Source organism: Vulpes vulpes, chromosome 12, assembly GCF_048418805.1.
Source record: "Vulpes vulpes isolate BD-2025 chromosome 12, VulVul3, whole genome shotgun sequence".
Taxonomy (NCBI): domain Eukaryota; kingdom Metazoa; phylum Chordata; class Mammalia; order Carnivora; family Canidae; genus Vulpes; species Vulpes vulpes.
In genome coordinates, this window is record NC_132791.1 from 9,546,378 (window position 1) to 9,570,724 (window position 24,347).

The following is a 24,347-nucleotide window of genomic DNA, read 5'->3' on the forward strand; positions in this document are numbered from 1 at the left end:
TCAGCTACACATTCCTAGGCTCTTTCACACTGATTGTCTTGTTTTTACCGAGACTCCTAAAATTTAATCTCTTGATGGATTTTTAAAGGGTACAATAATTCAACAAGTAATATTGAGTACCTCCTAATAAAGGAAATACTTATTGGTTTCTATGAATATGAACATAAACAAGTCCAGGCAAAAGATATTTCCAACAGGTAATAAAAGCAGAACCATGAACTTAGCACTCTCCAGAGTATATCTTCAAATAGCACAGAAAGAGGGAGCTTTTGAGATGCGCGTCCTCATCTCTAAAACAGTATGGAAAGAACACTTGGAGAACGGGAGGATGTATGCACCTTTGTGTGTATAGGTGAAGTTCTAGTTTTCCTTGGAATATTGGGAGCTTGACCTTGATATTTTGCTATGACCTGGGGCAGGTGTGAAGGATATAACTATTGCAAAGGAAGAAGGGTACCACTGCTTGTTGACCTCTTTGTTTAAATTCTCTTTTTTAAAAAGGTGTATCCATATCAACTCTTAGAGATAAGAGACGATCACAAGTAGATTTCATAGGACATGTCAGTAAATTATGTTTTATCCTATCAAATCACAATTTTATTGTTCATTAAAGCAATTAACTATAATTTATTTGATGCAAACTCCCATACTTCAATGATTAAAGGACATTTAATCTAAACAGTAAGTGGGCCCCTCTATACCCTCTGTCTTACTGAATGAGCTGGTAACACACACAGTGGAATTTTGGTGAGAGATGAACAGTTTAAGCCACGAAAGTCACCTCTAAGATGGCAGTGTGGAATCATTCCCACCCCCCTTCCAAAAGAAGAAACCGCAACTGTGTACCTCTACTTCTTTTTTACATTGAACAAAATGAGTATGATTTGGCACATAATTGAAAATCAAGTTAGCCCCCCCCCAACAAGTGGATCGTGAAAATACTTGGGACTGAGAATCATTCTAGTTGCTTGAAGCAAACACAGGCTTTGTCTGGGTCATGATCAATAATGCTGCTATCATCACTGTGAGATGCTATTTTGAGCATTTTACCTGTGTTAACTCACTTGATCCTCACAATTCTCAGATTATATGCTATGAATATTTCCATTTTAGAGATGAGGAAGTTGAGATACAAAATATTGGAATCCCTGGGTGGCTCAGTGGTTTAGCGCCTGCCTTTGGCCCAGGGCGTGATCCTGGAGACCCAGGAGTGAGTCCCACATCAGGCTCCCTGCATGGAGCCTGCTTCTCCCTCTGCCTGTGTCTCTGCCTCTCTCTCTCTCTCTGTGTCTCTCATGAATAAATAAATAAAATCTTTAAAAAAAAATTAAGTAACTAGTCCAAGGCCATCAGAGGTGGGGAAGTGAAGGTTCAAAACCAGTGAGAATGTTTGCTACTGTCCCCACCCACACCACCCTGTCTCCTGTGGGGGAAGCGTGGGTGGCCCCAGTGCTCTGTGCTAAAAGGTTGAGTGGTGAATATTTATTTAAACCTTGTGCAAAATCCGCACTGCCTGTTATTAGCATGGGGTTCACATCTAAGGAGTGGCAAAAAGAACTTGGAGCTAATTACTAAGTGAAGCAAAAGTTGGCTGGGGAAAATCCCAGTTAGGGCGTTTGAAAGCCCAGGAAATTATACCATCCGAAGAAAAGCCTGAGGAGATCTTAATAATGTCCTTTATCAGGCCTGCATCTGACTCCCCTAGACATAGGACACACTTAGAACCTAAGTGCCAGCACTCTTGAGATAGGAGGATGTCCCTTCCACCAGCAGGGGCTGGGCCTTGAGGAAGCCATACTTCCTCCCTGCCTGGCTGCAGTAATGCTCTTGAGGCCATGACCCCCTTTGCCAAAGGAAAAGCCACTCCACCGTAGAATCTCCCTTTCCTTCTTGAAAAATAGGAGAGAAGTGCATCACTCGGAAATGGTGAAAGTGAGGTCCTACCCGACGGCAGAGGGCTGAACAAGCCAATTGCCAAGGGTCTCCCCCACAGCTCCACGTGGTTTCTTTAAGCCATGGGGAGTCTTACAGGACGAAGAGCCAAGTATTACTCCTGCTTTCCCAGACCAAATCATCTCTCTGGGCCTCCTTTTTATAGCCTGACAAAAATTCTTAGGATGTCCCCAAGGAGAGCAAATTTTATTGCTGCTCTTTTTTTTTTTTTAAGATTTTATTTATTTATTCATAGACAGAGAGAGAGAGAGAGAGAGAGGCAGAGACACAGGCAGAGGGAGAAGCAGGCTCCACGCAGAGAGCCCGACGTGGGACTCGATCCCCGGTCTCCAGGATCACACCCCAGGCCGCAGGCGGCGCTTAAACTGCTGCACCACGAGGGCTGCCCTATTGATGCTCTTATTTACAGATTCTGCTGGAACATTAACTGATTTTCTCAAGATCACAAACCAAGACATCTGTGGGGCTAATATTAAAATGTCAATGTCTTAGATTCCCGCCCTCTGCTTTAACAGAGCAGACCACAGCACCAGCAGATTACCCTGGATGGAAGGCCTGAGTCGTGCTCATAATCCAGTTGCACCCAAGAAAACCCTATCATTCTGGGGTATTAATTTGGAATTTGTGATTCCTTGTTAGGGGCTGAATTTTGCTTTTGCGTTAGCCGCAGGAAAAAGAACGGCAGCTTTAAAAGCACTGGGGACCTGGGTTTAGTCCAGTTCACTGTCTGGCTGGGTCATTCTGAGAGTCCTGTGGTCGGCCCTGGCCTCGGGTTCTTCACCTTTAAGGTGAGAAGTGCAGGGGAGGGGCTAGTCCAAGGACTTTCCAAGTTCTTTACTAAACCTTAAGGTAAATGACGCACAAAGATGGCAATGGCGATATTTAAACATTTAGGCAAAAAATGTGGTTTGGAGGCACATCATCTCTCTGCCATGTGGGTCCTAGCAGAACTTCTCAGATCCTCTGTGGTCAGGGACGGGGGTTTCACCCCAACCCCTCACACACCACAAGTAGCACCTGGCTCAGGACACATGCCACTCACCATGGGAGTGTGACAACACCCAAACTGGTCTGTGTGGTTAGACGGGTCCACTGATCACCCCCCTGGTGGCCACGGCAATGTCAAATTGCTATTAAAGTTTTCAAACATTTTACCGGCAATTTCTGTCCTTATCTTGTCGTAGACTGGTAATAAACAGGTGTCTGACAAGTAGCAGCCCATGGCCCATACTTTGAACACCACTGGGGTTAGCCCTCTTCCTCTAACAAGGCAAGTCTTCTAAAGATCTGAGCAGGGCATCATTCGGAAAACCTAAATGATTTTTTTCTTTTTAGAGATTTACCTATTTAGTTGAGAGAGAGAGAGAGAGAGAGAGTGTATGTGTGTGTGTGTGTGTGTGCGTGAGTGGGAGAGGCAGAGGGAGAGGATCTCAAGCAGATTCTTCACTGAGTGCAGAGCCCGATGTGGGGCTTGATCTCAAAACCATGATGAGATCCTGGCCTGAGCAGAAACCAAGAGTCGGACATTTAACCAACTACACCACACAGGTGCCCTGATTTTTTTTAAAAAAATAAACAAATAGAAAGCACAAGGTATCTTTTCTTTCTTTTTTCTTTTAAGTAACCTGCTGAGATAACAACTCCTGTCCCTCACCCTTTCAACGAGGTCTGCCCCCCAGCTGTTCTGGATCCTTCTCAAATCCATCTATCATATTGTCCTACTTCTCCTGCCCTTGGAGTTGTTCTTCATCATCCTCCACTGCACCTGAGCCAGCCCGGAATTCCTGCTGAGGGCCTCAGGGTAACAGACAGGAACTGATCACAGAGTAGGAGGGAACCCAAGAGGCAAGGGGCGGACAGCTGCCCTGGGGACAGAAGCTGCTTCTCACGCTTGTAAGGCTGCAGCCACTCCACTTTCAGGGCTGTGCTCCCCGCCCCCCTTCCCTCCACTGCCCTGGACCCATCAGTGGTGAGGGCTGGTGCTTCCAAGTCACCACTGGACTCATATGGGTGGTGGCAGCTGACCTCTGAAACAGCGTGCTAAGTTTAGGGGTGGGGCATCCCTCTCAGCTATTTCTGAAAGTGGAGGGGGGGGGTCTGGTAAAATCAAACATTTGGGATCATTTACATATGATACATTGTCACATCACTTTTTTTTTTTTAAGATTTTACTTTTTTTATTCAAAAAAAGGCAGAGATACAGGGAGAAGCAGGCTCCCTTCAGAGGGAGCTCAAAGCAGGACTCGATCCCTGGACTCTGGAATCACCACCTGAGCCAAAGGCAGACACTCAACCATTGAGCCATCCAGGCACTCCATCCTTCATTTTTATAATAAAATCTAGAATCTATTGGGTACCAAGTCCTAGATCCTTCTAAGCATTCTGCATATATTAATTTAACCACCACCACTACTCAAGAAAGTTCATCTCGGGCAGCTCAGCAGTTTGGCACCGCCTTCAGCCCAGGGCCTGATCCTGGGGACCCAGGATCGAGTCCCACGTCAGGCTCCCTGCATGGAACCTGCTTCTCCCTCTGCCTGTGTCTCTGCCTCTCTCTCTCTCTCTCTTGCTGTGTATGTATGTGTGTGTGTCTCACGAATAAATAAATGAAAAGTCTTAAAAAAAAAAAAAAAGAAAGTTCACCTCATTATTATCTTGTTTTTGTAGAAGAGGAAACTGAAATAGAGAGAAGCTAGAGGAACTTGCCTAAGATTTCACAGGTGGCAAGTGGAGTCCCTGGACTTGAACCCAGCAAGTGTAATGCTGATACTGTCTCTACATGCAAATGTTGGTTTTGAATCTCATGACAATCTTATGGATGATCTAAGGCTGATGCAGATCATTTAACTTGAAAAATACTTATTGAGCAACCCACTAGGCATTGTGCAGTATTCTAGGCATTTGGGATACATGCAGAGGATGTAGTGTGTTGAATGGTGGCCCCCAGAGGATATGTCTATCCACCCTAACCCCTGGGACCTATGAATGTGACCTTATTTGAAAACAAAAGGGTCACTGTGTATGCAATTAATTGAAAGATTTTTGAGATGAGCTCATCTGATATAATCTGGATGGATCCTAATTCCAATGACAAGTGTCCTTATAAGAGATGGAAGAGGAGAAAACATAGGGAGAAGCAAAGATTGTATGAAGCAGAGGCAGGGACCAGAGGGAGGCAGCCACAAGCCAAGGCTCACCAAGAGCCTCCAGAAGCTGGAAGAGGCAAGAAAGGATCCTCCCCTAGGACTTTTGGACAGAGAACAGTCCTGCAAACACCTTGATTTTGGACTTCTGGCCTTTAGAACTATGAGCAAATAAGTTTCTGTTGTCTTAAGCCACTGAGTTTGTGGTAACTTGTTATAGCAGCCTCAGAAAACTAATACAAGGGTAACCAATTAAGTCCTTGTTCTCATAGAATTTACATCCTAGCTAAGAACCAACAGAATGGAATGGAATGGAAAAACACTTATCTAACAGCTGAAAAACATCTCTTCTCAAACCTTCTCCAGGAAGTCTTACCTGCACTTCCTATTCTGAGTGTGAGCTACCCCTCCCCTTATATACTCCTCTAGAACTTCCATGACTAGACCTTTCCCACCATTATACAATTGATTGATGGTTCCATGTATAATTCTGTGTTCCCCAGCTACCTATAAAAAGTTTCATGTCCATCTCGTCCAGACTTACCCGAGATCATGTAAGAATAGGGGAGACTGGAAATATCATGATGACCAACAAGAAGGAGGTATATGGAGGTCAAAAAGAGGCAGGGCCACCGCACATGTTTGTACAGCTTGTTTCTGCCCAAGGAGGGAGTTGAGGAAGCAAAGCAGGCTGGAATCTACCCAGTGGTCTTTCCAAGTGGTGGCCCATGAAATGTTGCCATTTGCAACAATGTGGATGGAACTAGTGGGTATTATGCTAAGTGAAATAAGTCAGCCAGGGAGAGACAAATGCCGTATGATTTCACTCTTATGTGGAATTTAAGAAATAAAACAGATGAACAAAGGGGAAGCAAGGAAAAATAAAATAAGATGAAAATAGAGAGAGGGGCCAATCATAAGAGATGCTGAACTCTAGAAACAAACTGAGGGTTGCTGGAGGGGAGGTGGGGGGCAGGGATAATTGGGTGATGGGCACTTGATGTAACGAGCACTGGGTGTGATATGCAAATGATAAATCACTAAATTCTACCCCTGCAACTAATAATACGCTATATGTTAACTAAATTGAATTTAAATAAAAAACATTAAAAAAGAAAGTCTTCTAGCTTCATGAAAGATGTTAGTTGAATGATGCTCTCTTTAAAAAAATAAAAGCAGAAAATAGGGTAATTTCCCTCTCCTTGAGTCTGAGCTGACTTTGGTGGCTCAGGTGAAACCAATAAGATACAACAGAGGCGATGCTATGAGACTTCCGAGGGGCCAAGACAGAAGTCTTGCAGCTTCCAGCTGGGTCCCTTGCGATGCTTGTGCTCCAGACACTCTCCCTTGGGGTGCCCCCTGTCAGAATCCAGCTGCTGTGTACCGAGGAGGCCAAGCCTGTGGAGGGGCCCTGGACATTAGTCCCAGACGTTGAGTCACTCTAGCTCAGGCCCTGGACATGCAAGTGAAGAAGTGTCCAGGTGATTTCAGCATGCAGCTCTTCAAGTCCCCCAGCCAGTTGCACCATCCCAGCTGGGGCCCCACACATTGTGGAGCAGAGACAAGTCATCCCTACTGTTCTCTGCTCAAATTCCTTACTTCGAATCCAAGAGGACAAATAAACAAAGAGCAGAAGCGGACCCATAAATACAGAAACCAAACTGACACTTGCCAGAGAGGCATTGGGCGGGGAGATGGGACAAATGGGTGAAGGAGTATAGGAGACACAGGCTTGGATCCAGTATTGGAAAGACTAAGTCACGAAAATAAAAGGCACAGCACAGGGAACATAGTCCATGGTACTGTCATAGGACCGCGTGGTGACAGATGGTAACTACACATGAGGTGAGCAGATCGTAAGGTATAGAGAAGTTGAATCACTATGTTGCACCCCTGAAATCAACATAACGTGTGTCAACTATATTTCAGTAAAAAAAAAAAAAAGAATCCATGAGCGCAATAAATCTGAATTATTCATTTTGCAAATATAACAGTACATGTGCCCCAGATGGACTAAAAATAGTTTCTCAAAAAAGGGACAGGAATGAGGATGTAGGCAAATCCCTTGTAATAGCTGTGCCCCAACCTATCTCACCTATTACTGTCCCCCTTCCCTCTCCCCTGGCCTGACCCTCCCACAGCTGCTGTGTACATCCTGGGTAAGAGAGTCAAAGAATCCTTGATGGCAGAAGTTGCTTTCAGGGTGGGAGAAAGAAGGGGGATGTTTCCTCTAATGTCCTGGCATGAGCTTGCTAGGGAACTGGAATCCTAGAACAGGAGTGGGTCTGTGCACTTGTCTCCCATCTGCTGCAGTGGGAGCTCCAGCTTGGAGGTGAGGGAAGGAGAAACTAGCATGGCTGGCGGGGGCAGGACTTGCTGTGACAAGTCTCCAGTGGCTGCAGGTCCCTCCAAACTCTTCTCTGGGGCCTCAGCAGTGAAAAGAGGGGGAAACATGATAGAGGCATGCTTAGGAGATTGACTTGCTCCAGGCCCCTGGCGATGCAGTGTCAAACCAGCCTGCCCACATATGCCTGCTTCCTGCCCGGGTCAGAGCCTGCCTGCCCTCCCATGGCCACCAGACCACAGCCACCAGACTCCACTGCAGGACTCTGTGTTGTAAGATCATAGACTGTCCTCGCTGAAAAGGATCCAAAAGACCATCCACTGCCTTCACAATGCACAATAGTGAAAACCGTGGAGAAAAATATCAACAGGACACTTGATGCCTTTGTTCCACCAAGAATATAGAGCAGTTACAAGTGACCATCTTACCAGCAAGAGGGCAGAAAAATGCTATTTTCAGAGGGGATACTTTTGGTAGAGGGGAGACCTGAGGCAGGGCATTCGTAGGCCAAAAAGCCTGGGGCCGGTTGCCAAGAAAGTTGACTTTGCACAATTTCTTCAATTACAGCAACTCTTCTAGGGGCTGGAAAATGCAAGCATTTCCCAAATGTGGCTCCTATGTGATCTCAGTGTATGAGGAAAAGTCTCCCATTATTTTTGTAATTATGGATACTTTAAACACGGTTTACCTGACCAATAATGAGGCAATTACAATGGAGCCCACAAAACCCAAATAAGGCAAGATGGCTTGGGATCTCACAGTAGGCTCTTGGAAGTAGGCGCTCCCACCACTGCCACTAAGACACACGCGGGCGATAGGGACGTGCTGAATGCACCAGGAGAGTGTGTCCTCCCTGACCTGTCCCAGCTTCCAGAGCTGACCACAGATCATAAGCATTCAGATTTCAGAGTCTGTGAAGAGGGACTTTTCTATATGGTCCCAGAGAGCAAGGACCAGAGAACCCATGGAAATTGCAGGCAACATAACTTTCACCCCAAAGGAGGATCCTTTGTAATAGGGGAAGTTGTTCCCATGTGGACGTGGGTGTCACTTTCAGCCCCAGGGAGAGACTATGTATTGATTCCCACTCACTGGGTTCATTGCAAATTCAAGTGTCAGACAGCAGTGGATCCAGATTACACCTCAGTTAGGTACACTCTAAGATTCTATGGTTTTACGAGCTGTCATAAAAATCACTGCCTTTGCAAAATCAGTGCAGCATTGGATGCGAAAAGAAATATTTTTTAAAAAAAGCAATCATGTCTTTTTAACTCAGAACTGACTTCCACGGTTCAGTGCTTGAGAGAAGCCTTACACGGCAAGCACTTGAAACACTTATGTCATTCTGCACTGAAAATCATTAATGTCCTCTTCATAAATCTTTTCCCCCAGTTTTATCGAGAAATTATTGACATATGTCACCGTATGGGCTTTGAGTGTACAGCAGGATGGTTTGATTTACATATATTGTGAAATGATCACTATAATAGGTTCAGCTAACATCCGCCTTCTCATACAATAAAAGGAAAAGACAGAGGAAAAAAGGAAAAATACTTCTCCTCGTGATGAGAACTCTCAGGATCTACTCTGCTAACAACTTCCCTATATATCCTATGGCAGGATGCTACAGGCATCCTGCTGTGCACTATGTGTAGTCATTTAGTTATTTAATAGTTATTTAGTTACAATCGCAAATTTTGCCTTTTGGCCACCTTCCACTGTCCCCTTCCTCCTCACCCTCCACCTCTGGTAACCACAAGCCCAATCTCTTTTCCGATGAGTTTTTTGTTTCATCTGTTTACCTGGGCTTTTGTTTTACCTGTTTTTTTTTTTGTTTGGTTGGTTGTTTCTTTAAGATTCCACATATAAGTGAGAGCATACAGTATTTGTCTTTCTCTGACTTATTTCACTTAGCATAATGTCCTCACAAGGTCTATCTATGTTGTCCCCAGCGGTAAGATTTCTTCATTTTTTTATGGCTGAAGAACATTCCATCATGGAATAATATTCCATGTATGTATATCACATCTTCTTTATCCATTCATCCACTGATGGACGCTTAGGTTATTTCCATGTCTTGGCTAGTATAAGTAGTGCTGCTATTTATAACACAGGGATGCAGATATCTTTTTTTAAGAAGGGGGGAGAGAGAGAGAGTGCGTGTGTGCACGTGCATATGTGCATAAAGTGGGGGGGATAGGAGCAGAGGGAGAGGAAGAGAATCTTAAGTAGCCTGCACACCCAGCATGGAGCCCAACTTGGGGCTCAATCTCACAGCCCCAAGATCATGACTTGAGCCAAAATCAAGAGTCGGACACTTAATCGACTGAGCCACCCAGCACCCTGGTGCAGATACCTTTTGAGTTAATGTTTTCATTTCCTTTGGATATATTCCCAGAGGTGGAATTACGGATCATTTGGTTCTATTTTTAATTTTCTAAGGAACCTCCGTACCACTTTCTATCGATTTACAATCCTACCAATAGTGCTCATACGTTCCCTTTTCCCCATATCTATGCTGGCATGTCTCTCTTGTCTTTTTGCCACATAAGTCTTTTTAGGGTTCTGTGTTCTTTTTTAATTAAGATTTATTTATTTATTCATGAGAGACACAGAGAGAGGCAGAGATACAGGCAGAGGGAGAAGCAGGCTCCACAACAGGGAGCCTGATGTGGGACTTGATCCCAGGACTCCAGGATCATGCCCCGGGCTGAAGACAGGCACTAAACTGCTGAGCCACCCAGGGATCCCAGGGCTCAGTGTTCTGAAGCTACTTGATGGAGTGATTTTATCTCAGTACCAACACCTGTAATTCCAGGCTTTAGCATAGTGGTTGTCAGCTGGAGGACATTTAGCAATGCTTGGAGAGATTTTTAATTGTCATGTTGGGGGTGGAAGGGTGCTGCTAGCATCTCCCGGTAGAGGCCAGGGATTCTGCTCATACGTGGGACAGCCCAAATGTCAATAGCGCTGCTATTGAGAAACCCTGTTCCAGAAGGATGGAGGAGGGAAGAACCAGAGAAGCACTACTCTTACTTACTGACAACCTACTGTACTTGGCAGTTCACAAAAGCACATGATCTGTACACACGACGACAACTCTTCCAGATGGGCATTGCTACTGCCAGGGAACAGGTGTCAAGGGCAGACAGTTACATCAAGTCTAAGATCAAACAACTTGCAAATACAAGTCAGACTCTAAGGTCCAGGTTCCTGACCTGACTTTAGGCTCCTGCTGGGAGCCTTCTACATAACTACACACTGTTTGGAGCAGAGACTCAGGCTATTTAGAGCCGAGAGAGTGCATGCAGGAGCAAAGGGCTTCAGAAAGAGACAATGAGGGAAAATATCAGTGAAGGTGACAAAACATGTAACTCTGGGAAATGAACAAGGGGTAGTGGAAGGGGAGGTGGGCAGGGGATTGGGGTGACTGGGTGATGGGCACTGAGGGGGGCACTTGGCAGGATGAGCATTGGGTGTTATGCTATATGTTGGCAAATTGAACTCCAGTAAAAAAAATAAAAAGAAAATTAAAAAAAAGAAAGAAAGAAAAAGAAAGAGACAAAGGAACCACCGCTAAAATGGAGCCTGTACTTCTGGAGAGAACCTGAAGGGGCGGCCCCCCGAACCACATGACCACTCTCCATGGATCCCAGCCCAACCGCTCTGGGGTCCCGGCACGTTGGCTACCTGCTTCCTGAGGAGACTCTGGGGTCTGAGGAGGAAGAAGCATCTGCCTATATCAGGAGGTGAACTCATTTACTGTGATTTTACTGAATCTCACCTGTCTCAAAAACTTTGAACTTAACTTTTGTTCAGATTTTTGAGAACGTGCTTTGGAGTTAAACAGATCCCAGCTTAAATACTCGTTTTTCACTCTTGTTGTTGTTTTTAAAGTAAGCTGTATACCCAACGTGGGGCTTGAACTCATGACCCTGAGATCAAGAGTCACATGCTCTATCTACCGACTGAGCCAGCCAGGTGCCCCTCACTTTTCGACTTACTAATGGGGTCGTTTGGGGCAACAAGTTACTTTATCTTCTAAGTCTCAGTTCTCCCACCTGTGTTATGGGCATCATCGTTATCACCACCACTTCATGGGAGTATTATGAGGATAAAAACAAGAAAATCAATGAATTAAGTGGAGGCCAAAAAGCTAGGGACTCCCAGAAGAGAGTAAGAGACCAATGAGTATTAGATGAATGGTGATGCCACTATATCACTACATGTTTTTTTGTTTGTTTGTTTGTTTTTTATTCATGAGAGAGAGAGAGAGAGAGAAGCAGAGATACAGACAGAGGGAGAAGCAGGCTCTATGCAGGGAGCCTGATGCGGGACTTGATCCCAGGACCCCAGGATCACGCCCTGGGCCAAAGGCAGGCGCTAAACCGCTGAGCCACCCAGGGATCCCACTACATGGTTTATAGTATAACGTAGTTTCGTTATGGTGAAACAAAGAATGGGAAGGAGGACAGGGCTGGATTGCCAGATGTGGCTGTGGAGGGTGGGAGTGCACAGATGTGGACTACCCATGTGAGTGCTCTGTACCCGGCTGCGGAAGAACAGTGCTTCATGGAGTCAAAAATAGCAATGAATCCCAAGCAAGTGTCCTTTGTGATTCCAATGAACATTTCTGTGGCTGCCTTTTCTAGAACAGTTATTTGTGGATGGCTGTCATCTCGTCGGTTGCCAAAATCCCACCATATAACACACACATGCTTCTGCCTAATGCCTCCAGTCTTCTGCTTTAAGCCTCTTAAGAATGTGGAAAACTAAGTGAATTCTAGTATCCATCAGAGGCCAACAGAAGCGCTCCAAGAATCTTAATTCAGAAGCAGAAATGAGCTGGTCCACTTGCATCTTGAACTTTCTTTTTAAAAAGTTGTAAAGCCCCTCCCTAGGTTGGCAGCTGGGACTTTGATATTTTTTCAATCAATATTTTATGGGACATATTTTAGCGCTGACAGCTGATCAGATGAATTAGTCATTGCCGGGATGAGTCAGTGATTCACACATGGGGCTTTGGTCTCCTGAGAACTTCACCTCTTTCCCTAGTTCTGGCCTGTCTCTAAAAGCAGGAGCATTTCTCTGCACAGGTACATTTGCTCAGAAAAGGCATCTCTAGTCAACCTCCTAAATTAGAGACTCTCAGAATACCAGACCCGGAAGATCAAGACTCTGAAAAGATGAGGAAACTGAGACCAGAGAGAGTGAGAGCCTTGCTCAGAGTCACACAGCAAGATAACAGCAGAGCTAGATAATCTACTACTCCCTGAAGTTTCTCAACTTCACTGGGGTAATTCCAAGGGGGGGCGGGGGAGCAAATTTCTTCCCTATTTCTCACTAAGCAAAGAAAGCTAAGGACTCTATATTTCAGAGCATCATGAATTTGTGTGTCATCCTTGCGCAGGGGCCATGCTAATCTTCTCTGTATCATTCCACTTCTAGCATATGTGCTGCCGGAGCGAGCACTAGAGTGCTGTTTCCAACATGTGAATAAAATCTGATGAAATTAGAGAATTATTAAGTGGGAAAATCAGAGGGCAAGCAGCAAGACTTGCTGACTGGAGCAGATGTGAAACACACAAGGCTAGGGTGGGCCTTATTGCCAGAAGTCTCCAAGAGCATAAATGCGAGGCCCACATGTGGTCCCTGCGACCCACTGCACACAGTGACAACATTGACAGCGGTTGACAATGGGCCCAAGCCAGAGAAAAAATCCTTTGAGCTTTCTCAGTACGGCACTCCAGTAGGAAATAAACAGAAAGAAGCTGCGACATTTGAAATTTTTTTTTTTTTAAAAGAAGGAAATCTTTGTACAGATTTTGCTTTCAACAATTCTGACCATATTCAGCCCCTTTTACTTTTGGTTTCTAGAGAGCCACGAATATAATCAATAGGCTGGGCTCTCCTGACACTGCCCAGGGAAAAGTTGTACAAAAGAACGACCATCTGTTTATCCACTGCAGTGACCAGTCCTTTCCTTCTTTTCTCCCAGATAGAATCACTGCAGGGCTATAGTGCTCTTAATTACTTTCTATTTGTGGGCTATTCTTTTTCCCATTTACAGCAATCTTTTTTGAACCTGACTGTGATTTGCACAGATTATCTGGAGCACTCTTTAAAAAATCATGAATTCCAGGGCTTCTCACCTGGGTCACTGAATCCAAATTTCCTGGAGTAAGTCCTGGGAATAATGTATATATATATATATATTTTTTTTTAAAGCTTCCCCAGTAAAAAAAATAAAAAAAAATAAAAAAAAAATAAAGCTTCCCCAGCGATTGTAATGCCCAGCATTTAATAGTCTAGTTCATTCATTCCTCTCTCCCTTCTTCCTTCCCCTGTCCTCTTCCCTCCCTCCTTATGGGCTGCCCTCAAAATCTGAGCACCACATATAACAGTCTTGGAAGAGAGACAACATTCTTAGTTCCAAACAACCACCAATTTACAAATAACACTTTGGTTAAACAACAACAACAACAACAACATGTCTGTAAACCTGGAACTTACTGTAGGACTACTGGCACTATTAAAGAATTTTAGACTCAGAAATGGAAAGATGGTTATGTTCTTTCTTCCCGAAGATATCTAGGGAAAGAAACATGTTTAAGTGCAAAGTCTCATGCTTTATGTGAAGTCTTTATTATATTCAGAATGGCCCAGACACAAGGAATTAAGACATGGCCTAAATCCTACAGACACTGAAGTTCCAAGTTAGGCTCCTAATATCTTTTCTTTTTCCAAATGAAATGACACAGATTTCCCTTAATCTTTCCTTGTATGCATCCTCCCTGCTTTTTGATTTCTATTCTCTACTGTTCCTGCAGGTTTTTCAAGCTACTCTTGGTTCACCAGCAAGGGCTATAATGCCTTCAGGGCACAACTGTACTCATATACTTTATGGTTTGAAAACAGTTTGCATTGCTCTCTCTTCTTTTTTATATTTTAGATTTTTTAGAGAGATAGAGAGAGCGAAGAGGGAGGGGTGGGACAGAAGGAGAGGGAGAGAGGATCTTAAGCAGGATCCACACTATGTGCAGAGGCCGACACAAGGCTCGATCTCAGGACCCTGTGATCATGACCTGGGCTGAAATCAAGAGTCAGATGCTTCAGCAACTGAGCCACCCATGTGCCCCATGCGTCTCTCTTTAGGGGAATCTAATTTACTGCACAGGAGTGACTTAGATTAGTGGACCCAAATCTAAAGATCTAAAGATTGATATTCTGCTTCAAACAAAGCAAGTCACCTTTAGAATTCCTTTATTTTGTGGTTCTTCTGCATTTGATCTGTAGCCAATTTCCGGGATTCCTACCACAGGAAGATCAGATTCTGATTTTGATCTCAAAGTCACTCCAGTTTCCTCTCATTCTCTTCTCTCTGTCCTCCTGAAACCGCAACTTGTGTTAGGTCATCTTCCTCCTCATGAATTCGTTTTTCTAGACTTTCTCTATTGCTTGCAGTTTTCAATGGAATAGTCACACTTCTGGAAGTGTGAATTATTAGACCCATTCTTACCCTTCCCTGAATCTGTGCCCTTTGCCACACAATTCCAAGGTTCCCTCAAATAAAGCTTGACTGTCTGTCTCCCCGCCTTGGTTTGGGGGCGGGGCTGCCTTGCTATGGCCAATGCCTTCTGGGCAGTTCGTCTCTGCTCAGTCTTCTTGCTCCCCTGCCATGGCCATAAAAGGAAACAGTCATGGTTAGCTCATTAGTGCAGGGGGAAGGAAGCTCAGACTCGTCCAACCTATCTATGCCTTGGAGTCACTTGGCTGAGCTCAGCCAAAGTGAGCAGAGCCGGGAAGGCCCGTCCACATAGCTTGTAAGACTGCAGGAGGCCCGTGCTTCCAAGGAGCGTGTAGGGCGTGTTCAAGCTGTAGGACTGTGAGAGAGAACCAAACCATGCCTAAGGAAAGCGGCTTAGGTGGCTCAGAGTCCATTAAGGGGAGAGGCAGGGCAGCTCCCTTCTTCCCTTGGCACTGGAACCTAAAGATGCTAACCGGTCCAGCAGAGGAGCTGTGAGTAAAATGAGGAGAAGCAGAAACTGAATTCCGGGATAGGAAGAAACCTCCCTCCGGGGGGCCCTGAGGAGGAAATGATGCCCACCAGCAGCCCTGCTCCTACAGAAAAGCAGCTCCAGGGAACATAGCTCATCCCCCAGCAAATGGCCAATGTCCAGCAGGACCATGATTGTGGCAGAAGGAAACGCCCTCCGAATCTAGACCCAATCACCCGCATCCCTACCCTTTTAGGCTGCTAGGATTTCTTTCCTCCTGGCTTGGCTATCTGTCTCTGTAGTGGGATCCAAGAGGTTGGCCTGCATACATCAGTGACCTCTTTATTCTGTTGACTCAAAAGATAAAAAGAGATTTTCCTTATTTTTCTGAATATGGTGACGCCCACATGAACAATAAAGTAGCCCTAGCTCTTCTACCTCATTCCCATGGTCAATGTAGTCAAAACTGTCCATGATTTAAGATTGTTTCTCCATGTGATGGTTCATCCCACAGGTAAGGGTTACCACCGTGAGGCCAGAGTAACGGTAAACGTGTACACAAGCCAAAGTGAAACTGCCCATTTGGTGGAAAGATCATATTTTCTAATGCCATTTAAAAAAAGAAGAAGAATAGGTCAGAGAACTAATTTGATCCTATTTTCTAAATCCTTGCTGTCTTCCATCTATAACACCCATGGGATGAAATGAATGAATGTGTGAGGCTCAGTGAGAAAAGATAGTCAGGGTTTGAAAAAATGACTTGAAACAACATTTTCTACCCATCTATACACTGCCTCCCTTCCCATCCAAAGTAGTGAACACTGCTCAAGCCACTTGGCTCCTAGGATTTTTGCCAGGTTAGCCTGGAGAATAATCTTCCAGGCTTCCTCTGCCCGGCAGAGCTCCCCTGATATGTGGTGTACCCCTCCCCAATTTTTCATCCAACAAATAGTTGTGGAGCTTTCTGCTTTGCACCAGATCTGTCTGTCGTGATCATATAAAACTAGTAAGAAAGAGACCAGAAAATGATGGACCTTTTAACAAGAGTAAAGACAAAGTGAAGCTGCTGTATGATATCAACCGTCACTACAGCTGAAAGCACCAGGGACTTGCCCCCTTGGAGACTTCCTATGAAACCACTTCTCCCAGAGGCCTTTTCCTCCTCCACTTACGGTCAACATTTTCAATAATCCTTGGCCCCCCTCATCTTGTCTAAGACGCGGTCAGCTGAGCCACTTGGGAAGAGAGGAATCTAGAGGCTCAGGACTCATGACTTCATCCTGGCCCCTTCCCCCTTCTACCTTCTGGGCTTCTGATGGGAAGACCTTTCCCACTTTCTAGAAGTTCTTGTCCTCACAAGCTTGATGCTATTATTTCCAGGACTAAGATTTTCTTCTTCTAATGATATATAGAGATCTATCTATCCAAAGGGGCTGGTAATAGTTTAACTTTTACCCACTGCGTGCTAAAAAAAAGTGTGTGTGTGCATATACACATGTATGTGTATGTCTATGCACAGATGCACAGATGCACATCACATACAAACTTTTTCTTAGCTAGTTTCCCCCACAAGCAAAACTTAGCTAAGCTGCTCTTGAGAACTCTTTAAGGGACATTAGGGTCTAAGCAAATAGGGACTCAGGCCTTCAGGGCTCACGGCCAATTTGTTTTTCCCTCCAGTGACACTACTGGAGTCCCCAGGGACTCACACAGTCCTCATTCACACCTGGGTCTGAAGGCTGGTAGTGAGGTAGCTCTTACCCTTTATATTCTAAAAGAGCTTGCACCTCAGGAGAAAGAGATGAGGCTCACGAGGCTGACATTTGAGGCGGGGTTTGGTGGAATGGGGCAGAGTGGGAGATTTGGTTCTAAGGCATCTCTGATCCCCACCTTCCACCCTCATCCCAGATCTCTGGCTAGGTGTCCTGGGACTTGGGACCTGGGACGATGACAGTTTGCAAGTGCAAACCTATATTTTTGCTCCTATGTGAGCCTGGCCACGGGCAGGTCACTTGTCTCCCAGATGGAAATGTTCAGAACCCGGGGGAAAACCATAAAGGAACCCAACTCACCCTCTGAGCCGGCCAAACAGACACTACAAAGCAAGTTTCTAGAGCGCAGGCACATAACTCACGGTGGTGCCCTCCTCATTCAGCCCTAATATGATTCTAAGACCCCTGGCTACAGTTTCCCCACTTCAGATTTGATCAAATGTAGGCAACAGACCCACTGTAGCAGCAAGGACAGCCAACAGCCTGACTGGTAGGAGGAGAAAGACAAAAGCTGGTGGAAGAACTCAAAAGGTGGGCGTTCAGCGAAGGGGCAAGCTGCTTCCAACAGCTCCCTGCTCCAGGAGAACATCACTCTACCGAAGGTCAGTCCAGTACAATAATTCGTACTCAGAGTAATAACTCGGGGTTCTCTGGAAAAGTCTATAAAGGATATCAACATACTCTGTTTAGGAAGACAAGTCCCAAGCTCTGGGCAAAGGGGTCAGCACTGAGAAGGGTCCCCTAGAGGACAGCAGTGGTCACTTGCGCTGTAAGACCCCAGCAGGGGATGGGGATGAGGGTCAGGGTGGGGGGCGCTGGGAACCACCTACCTCTGAATGTTATCTTCCAGTTGTTTGACTCTGAACTCATCCTCCTCAGACTGCCGCCTCCTGGCTTCCTCCTCTTCGGCAGTTCCAGCCGGGATACCCTGCAGCAGCCATTTTTCCCGGAGCACTTTGGACTGTGGGAATGAGGGAAGAGAACATACTAGATGATACCCTTCAGTCCACAGCATGAGCTCCGCCCCTCATCAGTGTCCACCTGGATTGCTACCTTCGCCTCCTCACTAACTTGGCTCCTGACTTCCCTCGGGCCCAGCCCCTAGAGAGCCACCAGAGGGTTTTTTTTCTGCATTTTCTACTATAAAAAGCTGCTGAAAACATACAGGACAACAGAAGAAGCAATATAATGAATGCCAGTGCAACCCATCTAGCTTCATAATGATACAGTCCGCCGCATTTTCCCATATTTTTTCACCAGAGCATTTTAAAAGAAATAACAAACATGGGCAGCCCCGGTGGCTCAGCGGTTTAGTGCCTGCCTTCAGCCCGGGGTGTGATCCTGGAGACCTGGGATCGAGTCCCACATCGGGCTCCCTGCATGGAGCCTGCTTCTCCCTCTGCCTGTGTCTCTGCCCCTCTCTGTGTGTGTCTCTAATAAATAAATAAATAAATAAAATCTTTTAAAAAAAGTTTTTTTAAGAAATAACAAACATCATGACATCTCACCCATAACTATTTCAGTATGAATCTCTAAAACATAGAGGGCATTTTGCTGTGCAAGTACAATTCCATTATATAATTCCTTAAGATCACCCACTACCGAGTCCATCTTAAAATGCTTTATAAAAATTATGTTATGCTTCTTAGAAGCTTTTTAATAATTCCCAACCATCCTCAGCAGTGGTCTCCAAATGGTGTTAAAATCATGTACTGGGCAGCCCAGGTGGCTCAGTGGTTTAGCGCCTGCCTTCAGCCCAGGGCCTAATCCTGGAGACCCAGGATCGAGTCCTACATCGGGCTCCCTACATGGAGCCTGCTTCTCCCTCTGCCTGTGTCTCTGACTCTCTCTCTCTCTTTCTCTCTCTTTCTCTGTGTCTCTCATGAATAAATAAATAAATAAATAAAATCTTAAAAAATAATAAAATTAAAAAAAATAATAAAATAAAATTAAAATAAAATAAAATAAAATAAAATAAAATAAAATCATGCACCCCATTTGCACCACTGTACTAATATATTGTGGAGTGAAATAAAAAGGTGGGTTTTTTTTTTCCTTTTTAGTGGGCTCCACACTAGGCGTGGAGCCCAACATGGGGCTTGAACTCTCAACCCTAAGATCAAGACCTGAGCTGAGATCAAGAGTTGGACGCTTAACTGACTGAGTCACACAGGCACCCCAAAATAAAAAGGTTTTGAGTTTCAGGTCAATAGCTTGGAGGGAGCGATTACTGCTTTGACAAGGGAAATCAAAACAGCATAAAAGAAGGCCTGCTGAAACTCTCTAAAACAAAGAGCAAGGCAAGGAAGGCGTGGGAGGGGATTTTTTTTTTTTTTTTTTTTTTTGGATTTCCATTACATAGTCCCTAGATGGCAGACGGTGGCTATTGGACATTTGCAGAGGCCTGACCCTGGGCATCACAGCTGAGCATACCCTGGGCAGGTTGGGGGTCATGGGAATGGCGTACATAAGGATGCATCACCGAGTCGGCCAGAAGCAGGGCATGTGGCCAGTTTCAGCCTGGTCCCATAGGGCTATAAAGCCAGTCCACATAGAGTAAGCATGGAGTAAGCACTGGGTTCGCTGGCTGCCGGCCTCACCTAGATCAGAATCTGGTTTGACCTCATCAGACAGGCTGAGCAAGGCAAAGGAAAGGGAGCCCTTGTAATGGCTGAGAGCCAGGTTATGCAATTAAACACGACTTACAGAAATGAGAGAGTGGAATCTGTCTGACATTGTGGACACAGAATTCACACTCACTTCAGTTTCCTTTCTGTAGCTCTTATAAGCAACAGATAGACAATTCAAAAGGCTACCATTTTTCTTGAGATTAGGAAATAAGAGCTACTTATTATGAAGCTATAAAATGAGTTACTAAAAATTACATTTAGTTATAGTAAGTTAGAATTCATTAACGGTTCTGATTCACCATCCCAACAGAGAAATCCTGCGGCCACACAGGACTATGAAGCCCCTGCTGGATGTACAGCAGCAAGTCCCAATGGCTGGAATTCCTACACTTCTGAACAGGCTTTTTGTTAGCAACACATCAGGGTGGTGTCCAGGTAGCCATGGTTCTCACTGGTGTTATTCTTGGTTTTTAATTATAACTCACTGGTGGAGGTCTGTTTGGTTACTCTGGTTACTCTTACCAGTGCATAGAGAAGCATATTTATAGCACTTGACCTGTGGCTTTCCATTAATCAAAGATGTGAGTTTGTTCATTTGTAAGTTATTCCTGACTCTATGCTAACGTGATTGTAGGCAGGAACTACCCTCACCCCAATAGACTTAAACAGCTATACATCATTTGTAACATGGTGCCTGTGAGTGTATTTACAACCACCACTACGGATAGTGTAAAAAAAAAAAAAAAAGTATTTTGAAAATCTCTAGAGCAGGGGATCCCTGGATGGCTCAGCGGTTTAGTGCCTGCCTTGGACCCAGGGCCTGATCCTGGAGATCCAGGATCGAGTCCCATGTCGGGCTTCCTGCATGGAACCTGCTTCTCCCTCTGCCTGTGTCCCTGCCTCTTTCTCTCTCTGTGTCTCTCATGAATAAATAAATAAAATCTTTAAAAAAATTAAAAATCTCTAGAGCATTGTTTAATAATATAAAATCATGTGTAAAAGCTCATGGTACAATTTGTTTACATTGGTTGCTCTTTCTTATGGGCTAAATTATGGCCCTCATCCCCCATCAATTCATATGCTGAAGTCCTAACCCCATAATGTGCCTGTGTTTGGAAATAGGGTCTTTTAAGGTTAAATGAAGTCATTGGGATGGGCTCTAACCCAGCATAACTGGTGTCCTTAGAAGAAGTGGAGCTCAGGACACAGACATGACAGAAAGAAAACCATGTAACGACACCAGAGGAAGACAGCCATCTCCAACCAGGAGAAGATAACCCTACTGCCACCTTGATGTCGGACATCTAGCCTCCAGAATGATGAGAACACAATCTCTGTTGTGTAAGCCACTGTATTTGTTACAGCAGCCCTGGCAAACTACGACATTCTCCAAAGCTCTGTCCCAGAGATGCTTCTCTCCACTGGAAAGTTAAATTTGTTTCTCTTCCTAAGTGGGCTACCAGGAAAAAAATCTGAACCCACTGTTCTCCGCTCAAAATTCCGCAGACATCAGGCTCACACAGAGTGAGAGGCTGGGTCAAGCGGTGGTTAACAGCCTGAGTTCTGGAATCAGTCTTCCACTTACTAGCTGTGTGACCTCAGACAGTCTCATGGACCTCACCATGCCTCAGTTTTCTCATCTGTAAAATGGACATGACGACAGAGCCCCGTCCAGGCTTGTCCTGAGAACTGAATGAGTTCATAGGCTAAAAGTGCCGAACCCACACTTAGTTCCAGAGAAATGCTAATTATTGTTGCTCATGCTGTTCCCCTGGCCTTTCCTCCCTTCATCTGAGAAAGTGCAGGTAAAATGTCACCTGGAAGCCTTCCCCCCACCAGGTGGCAGGATCCACAGGCTCTCTGCCCTGTGTCATCTAGCAGAGAACATACTCCAGTACGCTCTGGAGTATTTCACACTGTTCTCCAATTCTTTCTTTCTGTGTCTCTCCCCCTCAACACCCCCAGCTCCTCAAAGGCTGGGACTGTTCTTCATTCGCCTTTGGATTTCATTGCTGCACCTAGCCCAGTATCAGGGAATGGATGAATAAATGGGTGAACTGGAAAATCTTGACTTTCCATCACTCTAATTACTCGGGAAAGGGTGTGTGTCACACTTCCACAGTGCTCCCTGAGCTGAAATGTTTGGTACTCCCCTAGTTCAACCCAGAGAGGGTAAAAACCCTATTAGGATTTTGGGAGACAGATCTACTGGCTACCTCGGTCTTGGTGTGTGGACCCTTCTGGAAAGGCAGCCATGGCACAGACCAAGCTTTCTCTGCCCCAGCAGGGATGCTCTTCAACTGGGGCTTCTTGAAACATGACACCGTGGCTGCTCCTGGGAATGTTGTCTCAGTTCTTCTTCCCACTGTGCTTCCTACCACCAAGGAAAGGGTCTAGCCCCTCATTTCTGGCTGATTTAGCCCTAGCCATCCATCAGTACTTCTGACAAAAGCAGCCTGGTGACCACGAACACCGAAAGTACATGTGCCCTTGGATCTGTCTCTTCTCTGGATAAGGCAGTGATGTCGCCAAAACACCCCCAACAGCTGGAGCCAAGAAGAGAGACTCTAACAAAACAAGACATTCACTAAAGTGTTTGGACATCACAAAAACAGAAAAGGAAAGTTGATTTTTTTTTTCACTTGGCCTGAAAGTAATTTTGCTAGGGCAACCCGCCAATTCAAATACATTTACCACCAAATCCCTACCCCAGATCCCCTCCTGTTGTCTCTGAGGGTCAGCTGTGTCAGGGCCTTGTAATATAATGCACTTGCTCATTCTGATCACACACGCCCATCAAAAGCACCTGTTTCCCTATACTGTTCTGGCCCTTATTGGCTGCCTGAGTGTTCCAGAGACAAGTGACAGGCAAGGCACAGCAGAAGTGAAAACTAAAAATAAAACCTTTTTTTAAAAAAAAGATTTTATTTATTTATCCATAAGAGACACAGAGAGACAGACAGACAGACAGACAGACGGACACAGGCAGAGGGAGAAGCAGGCTCCATGCAGAGAGCCCGACGTGGGACTCGATCCCCGGTCTCCAGGATCAGGTCCTGGGCTGAAGGCGGCACTAAACTGCTGAGCCAGCCGGGCTGCCCAACCTTTCATTTTTTATGTGCAAACAACATACAGCAAAAAAAAAAAAAAAAAAAAAAAGCATCATAGCTTACAGGTATTAACTATCAAACTATCAAACTTCACATTTGTCCATTGGATGCAACTCTGAAGAGTCAAGACAAGGGAGGAGCAGAGAGCTGGCAGTGGGTAAAGGGAGCCATGGCAGGGGCTCCTGAAGAGTAGGATGGAGACCCTCAGGTTCATCTGGCTCTTGCTCTACAGGTCTGTCCAGCTTTGGAAAACAAAAGGAGAACAAGGCCCTTCACATGACCGTAGGCATAAGGTTTACCAGGAAAGCTTCCTAAAGCACAGATTCCCACCCCCACCCCTAGAGGTGTTGATAGGGCCTAGGAGTCTGAATGGTAATAAGCTCCCACATCGACACTGTCAATGATGCTGCTGGTCCACGGACCACAATGTGACTAGCCCCACATGAGAACCTGTGACTATCCGAATGCCTGGAGATGCGTAAGCTTTCCCACTGGCTAGCCAAACACTGATCCGACAAGAAGCTCATCATCCTCACACAAACCTGTCTCTCCTCCTGCATCCCCATCTCAGGAGCAGTGGTGTCCCCATCCATTCCCTATGCTCCACACATACTGCCAGGCCCTGAGGACACTGCTCTGGAAGACAGGCAAGTCCCCAGTATCACTGAGCTTTTGTCCCAATAAACAAGGATGCAAGATCATTTCAGACTGCGATACACGCATGGCAGGAGGTAGGCAGGACAGTATTTCAAACAGGGACCCGCAGAGGACATTTTTGGTGGGAAAAGCTGAGATCTGAGATCCGAGGCAGGGAATTTCAGGTGGGAGAGGCTGGCAAGTGTAATAGCCCAGATGTGGGGCAGGGTTTAGCGCGTTTGTGAACCAGACAGAATGACAAGTGGCTGGACTACAGTGAGCGGGGGTGGGGAAGAGGCTAGCATAAGTTGGAGATGGAGAGGACGGCAGGGGCCAGATTAGGCAGGGTCCTAAGGACACTCCTAAGGAGTGTGGCATTTGTACTAAGCACCATAGGAAGAGAACAGATTGGCAGGGACAGAATTACAAAGTATGAGTGGTTGGATCCTCTTACACAATCAGGGGAGAGAAAATGTTAGCTTAAAACAGAGGAGCAGCAGAAGAAATGGAAGGTGTGAGGTGCATTTTAGAGGCAGAGTCAATGTGACTTGCCGATAGCTTAGATCTGGGAGATGAGGGAAAGGGTGGGATTAAAGATGACGTAGATATTTGATTTGAGCAAAAGGGTGGATGGTGGTCTCAACACCTGGAAATTGGAAGGACTAGAGGAAGGACAAGCGCTAGAAGGGCAGAAAACCAAAACTTCTATTCACGCCCTGAATAGAAGCGTGGACGTGTGTGTGTGGAAGCGACACCCATCTA

At 45.4% G+C, this 24,347-nt stretch overlaps 1 protein-coding gene and 1 non-coding gene across 10 annotated transcripts in view; both read right to left on the bottom strand.

The window, feature by feature from the left end:
- Positions 1-24,347, bottom strand: part of PALM2AKAP2 (PALM2 and AKAP2 fusion) — a 457,899-nt gene that overhangs the window by 231,819 nt on the left and 201,733 nt on the right. For all 9 annotated transcript variants that reach the window (XM_072727724.1, XM_072727717.1, XM_072727723.1 and 6 more), the window contains one exon: positions 18,040-18,170. In XM_072727724.1, coding sequence (XP_072583825.1) covers positions 18,040-18,170 — 131 coding nt within the window. The remainder of the gene's footprint in view (positions 1-18,039; positions 18,171-24,347) is intronic.
- LOC112923120 (U6 spliceosomal RNA) lies at positions 12,806-12,912 on the bottom strand. Its single transcript, XR_003235610.1, has one exon. It is a non-coding gene; the product is annotated as a U6 spliceosomal RNA (small nuclear RNA).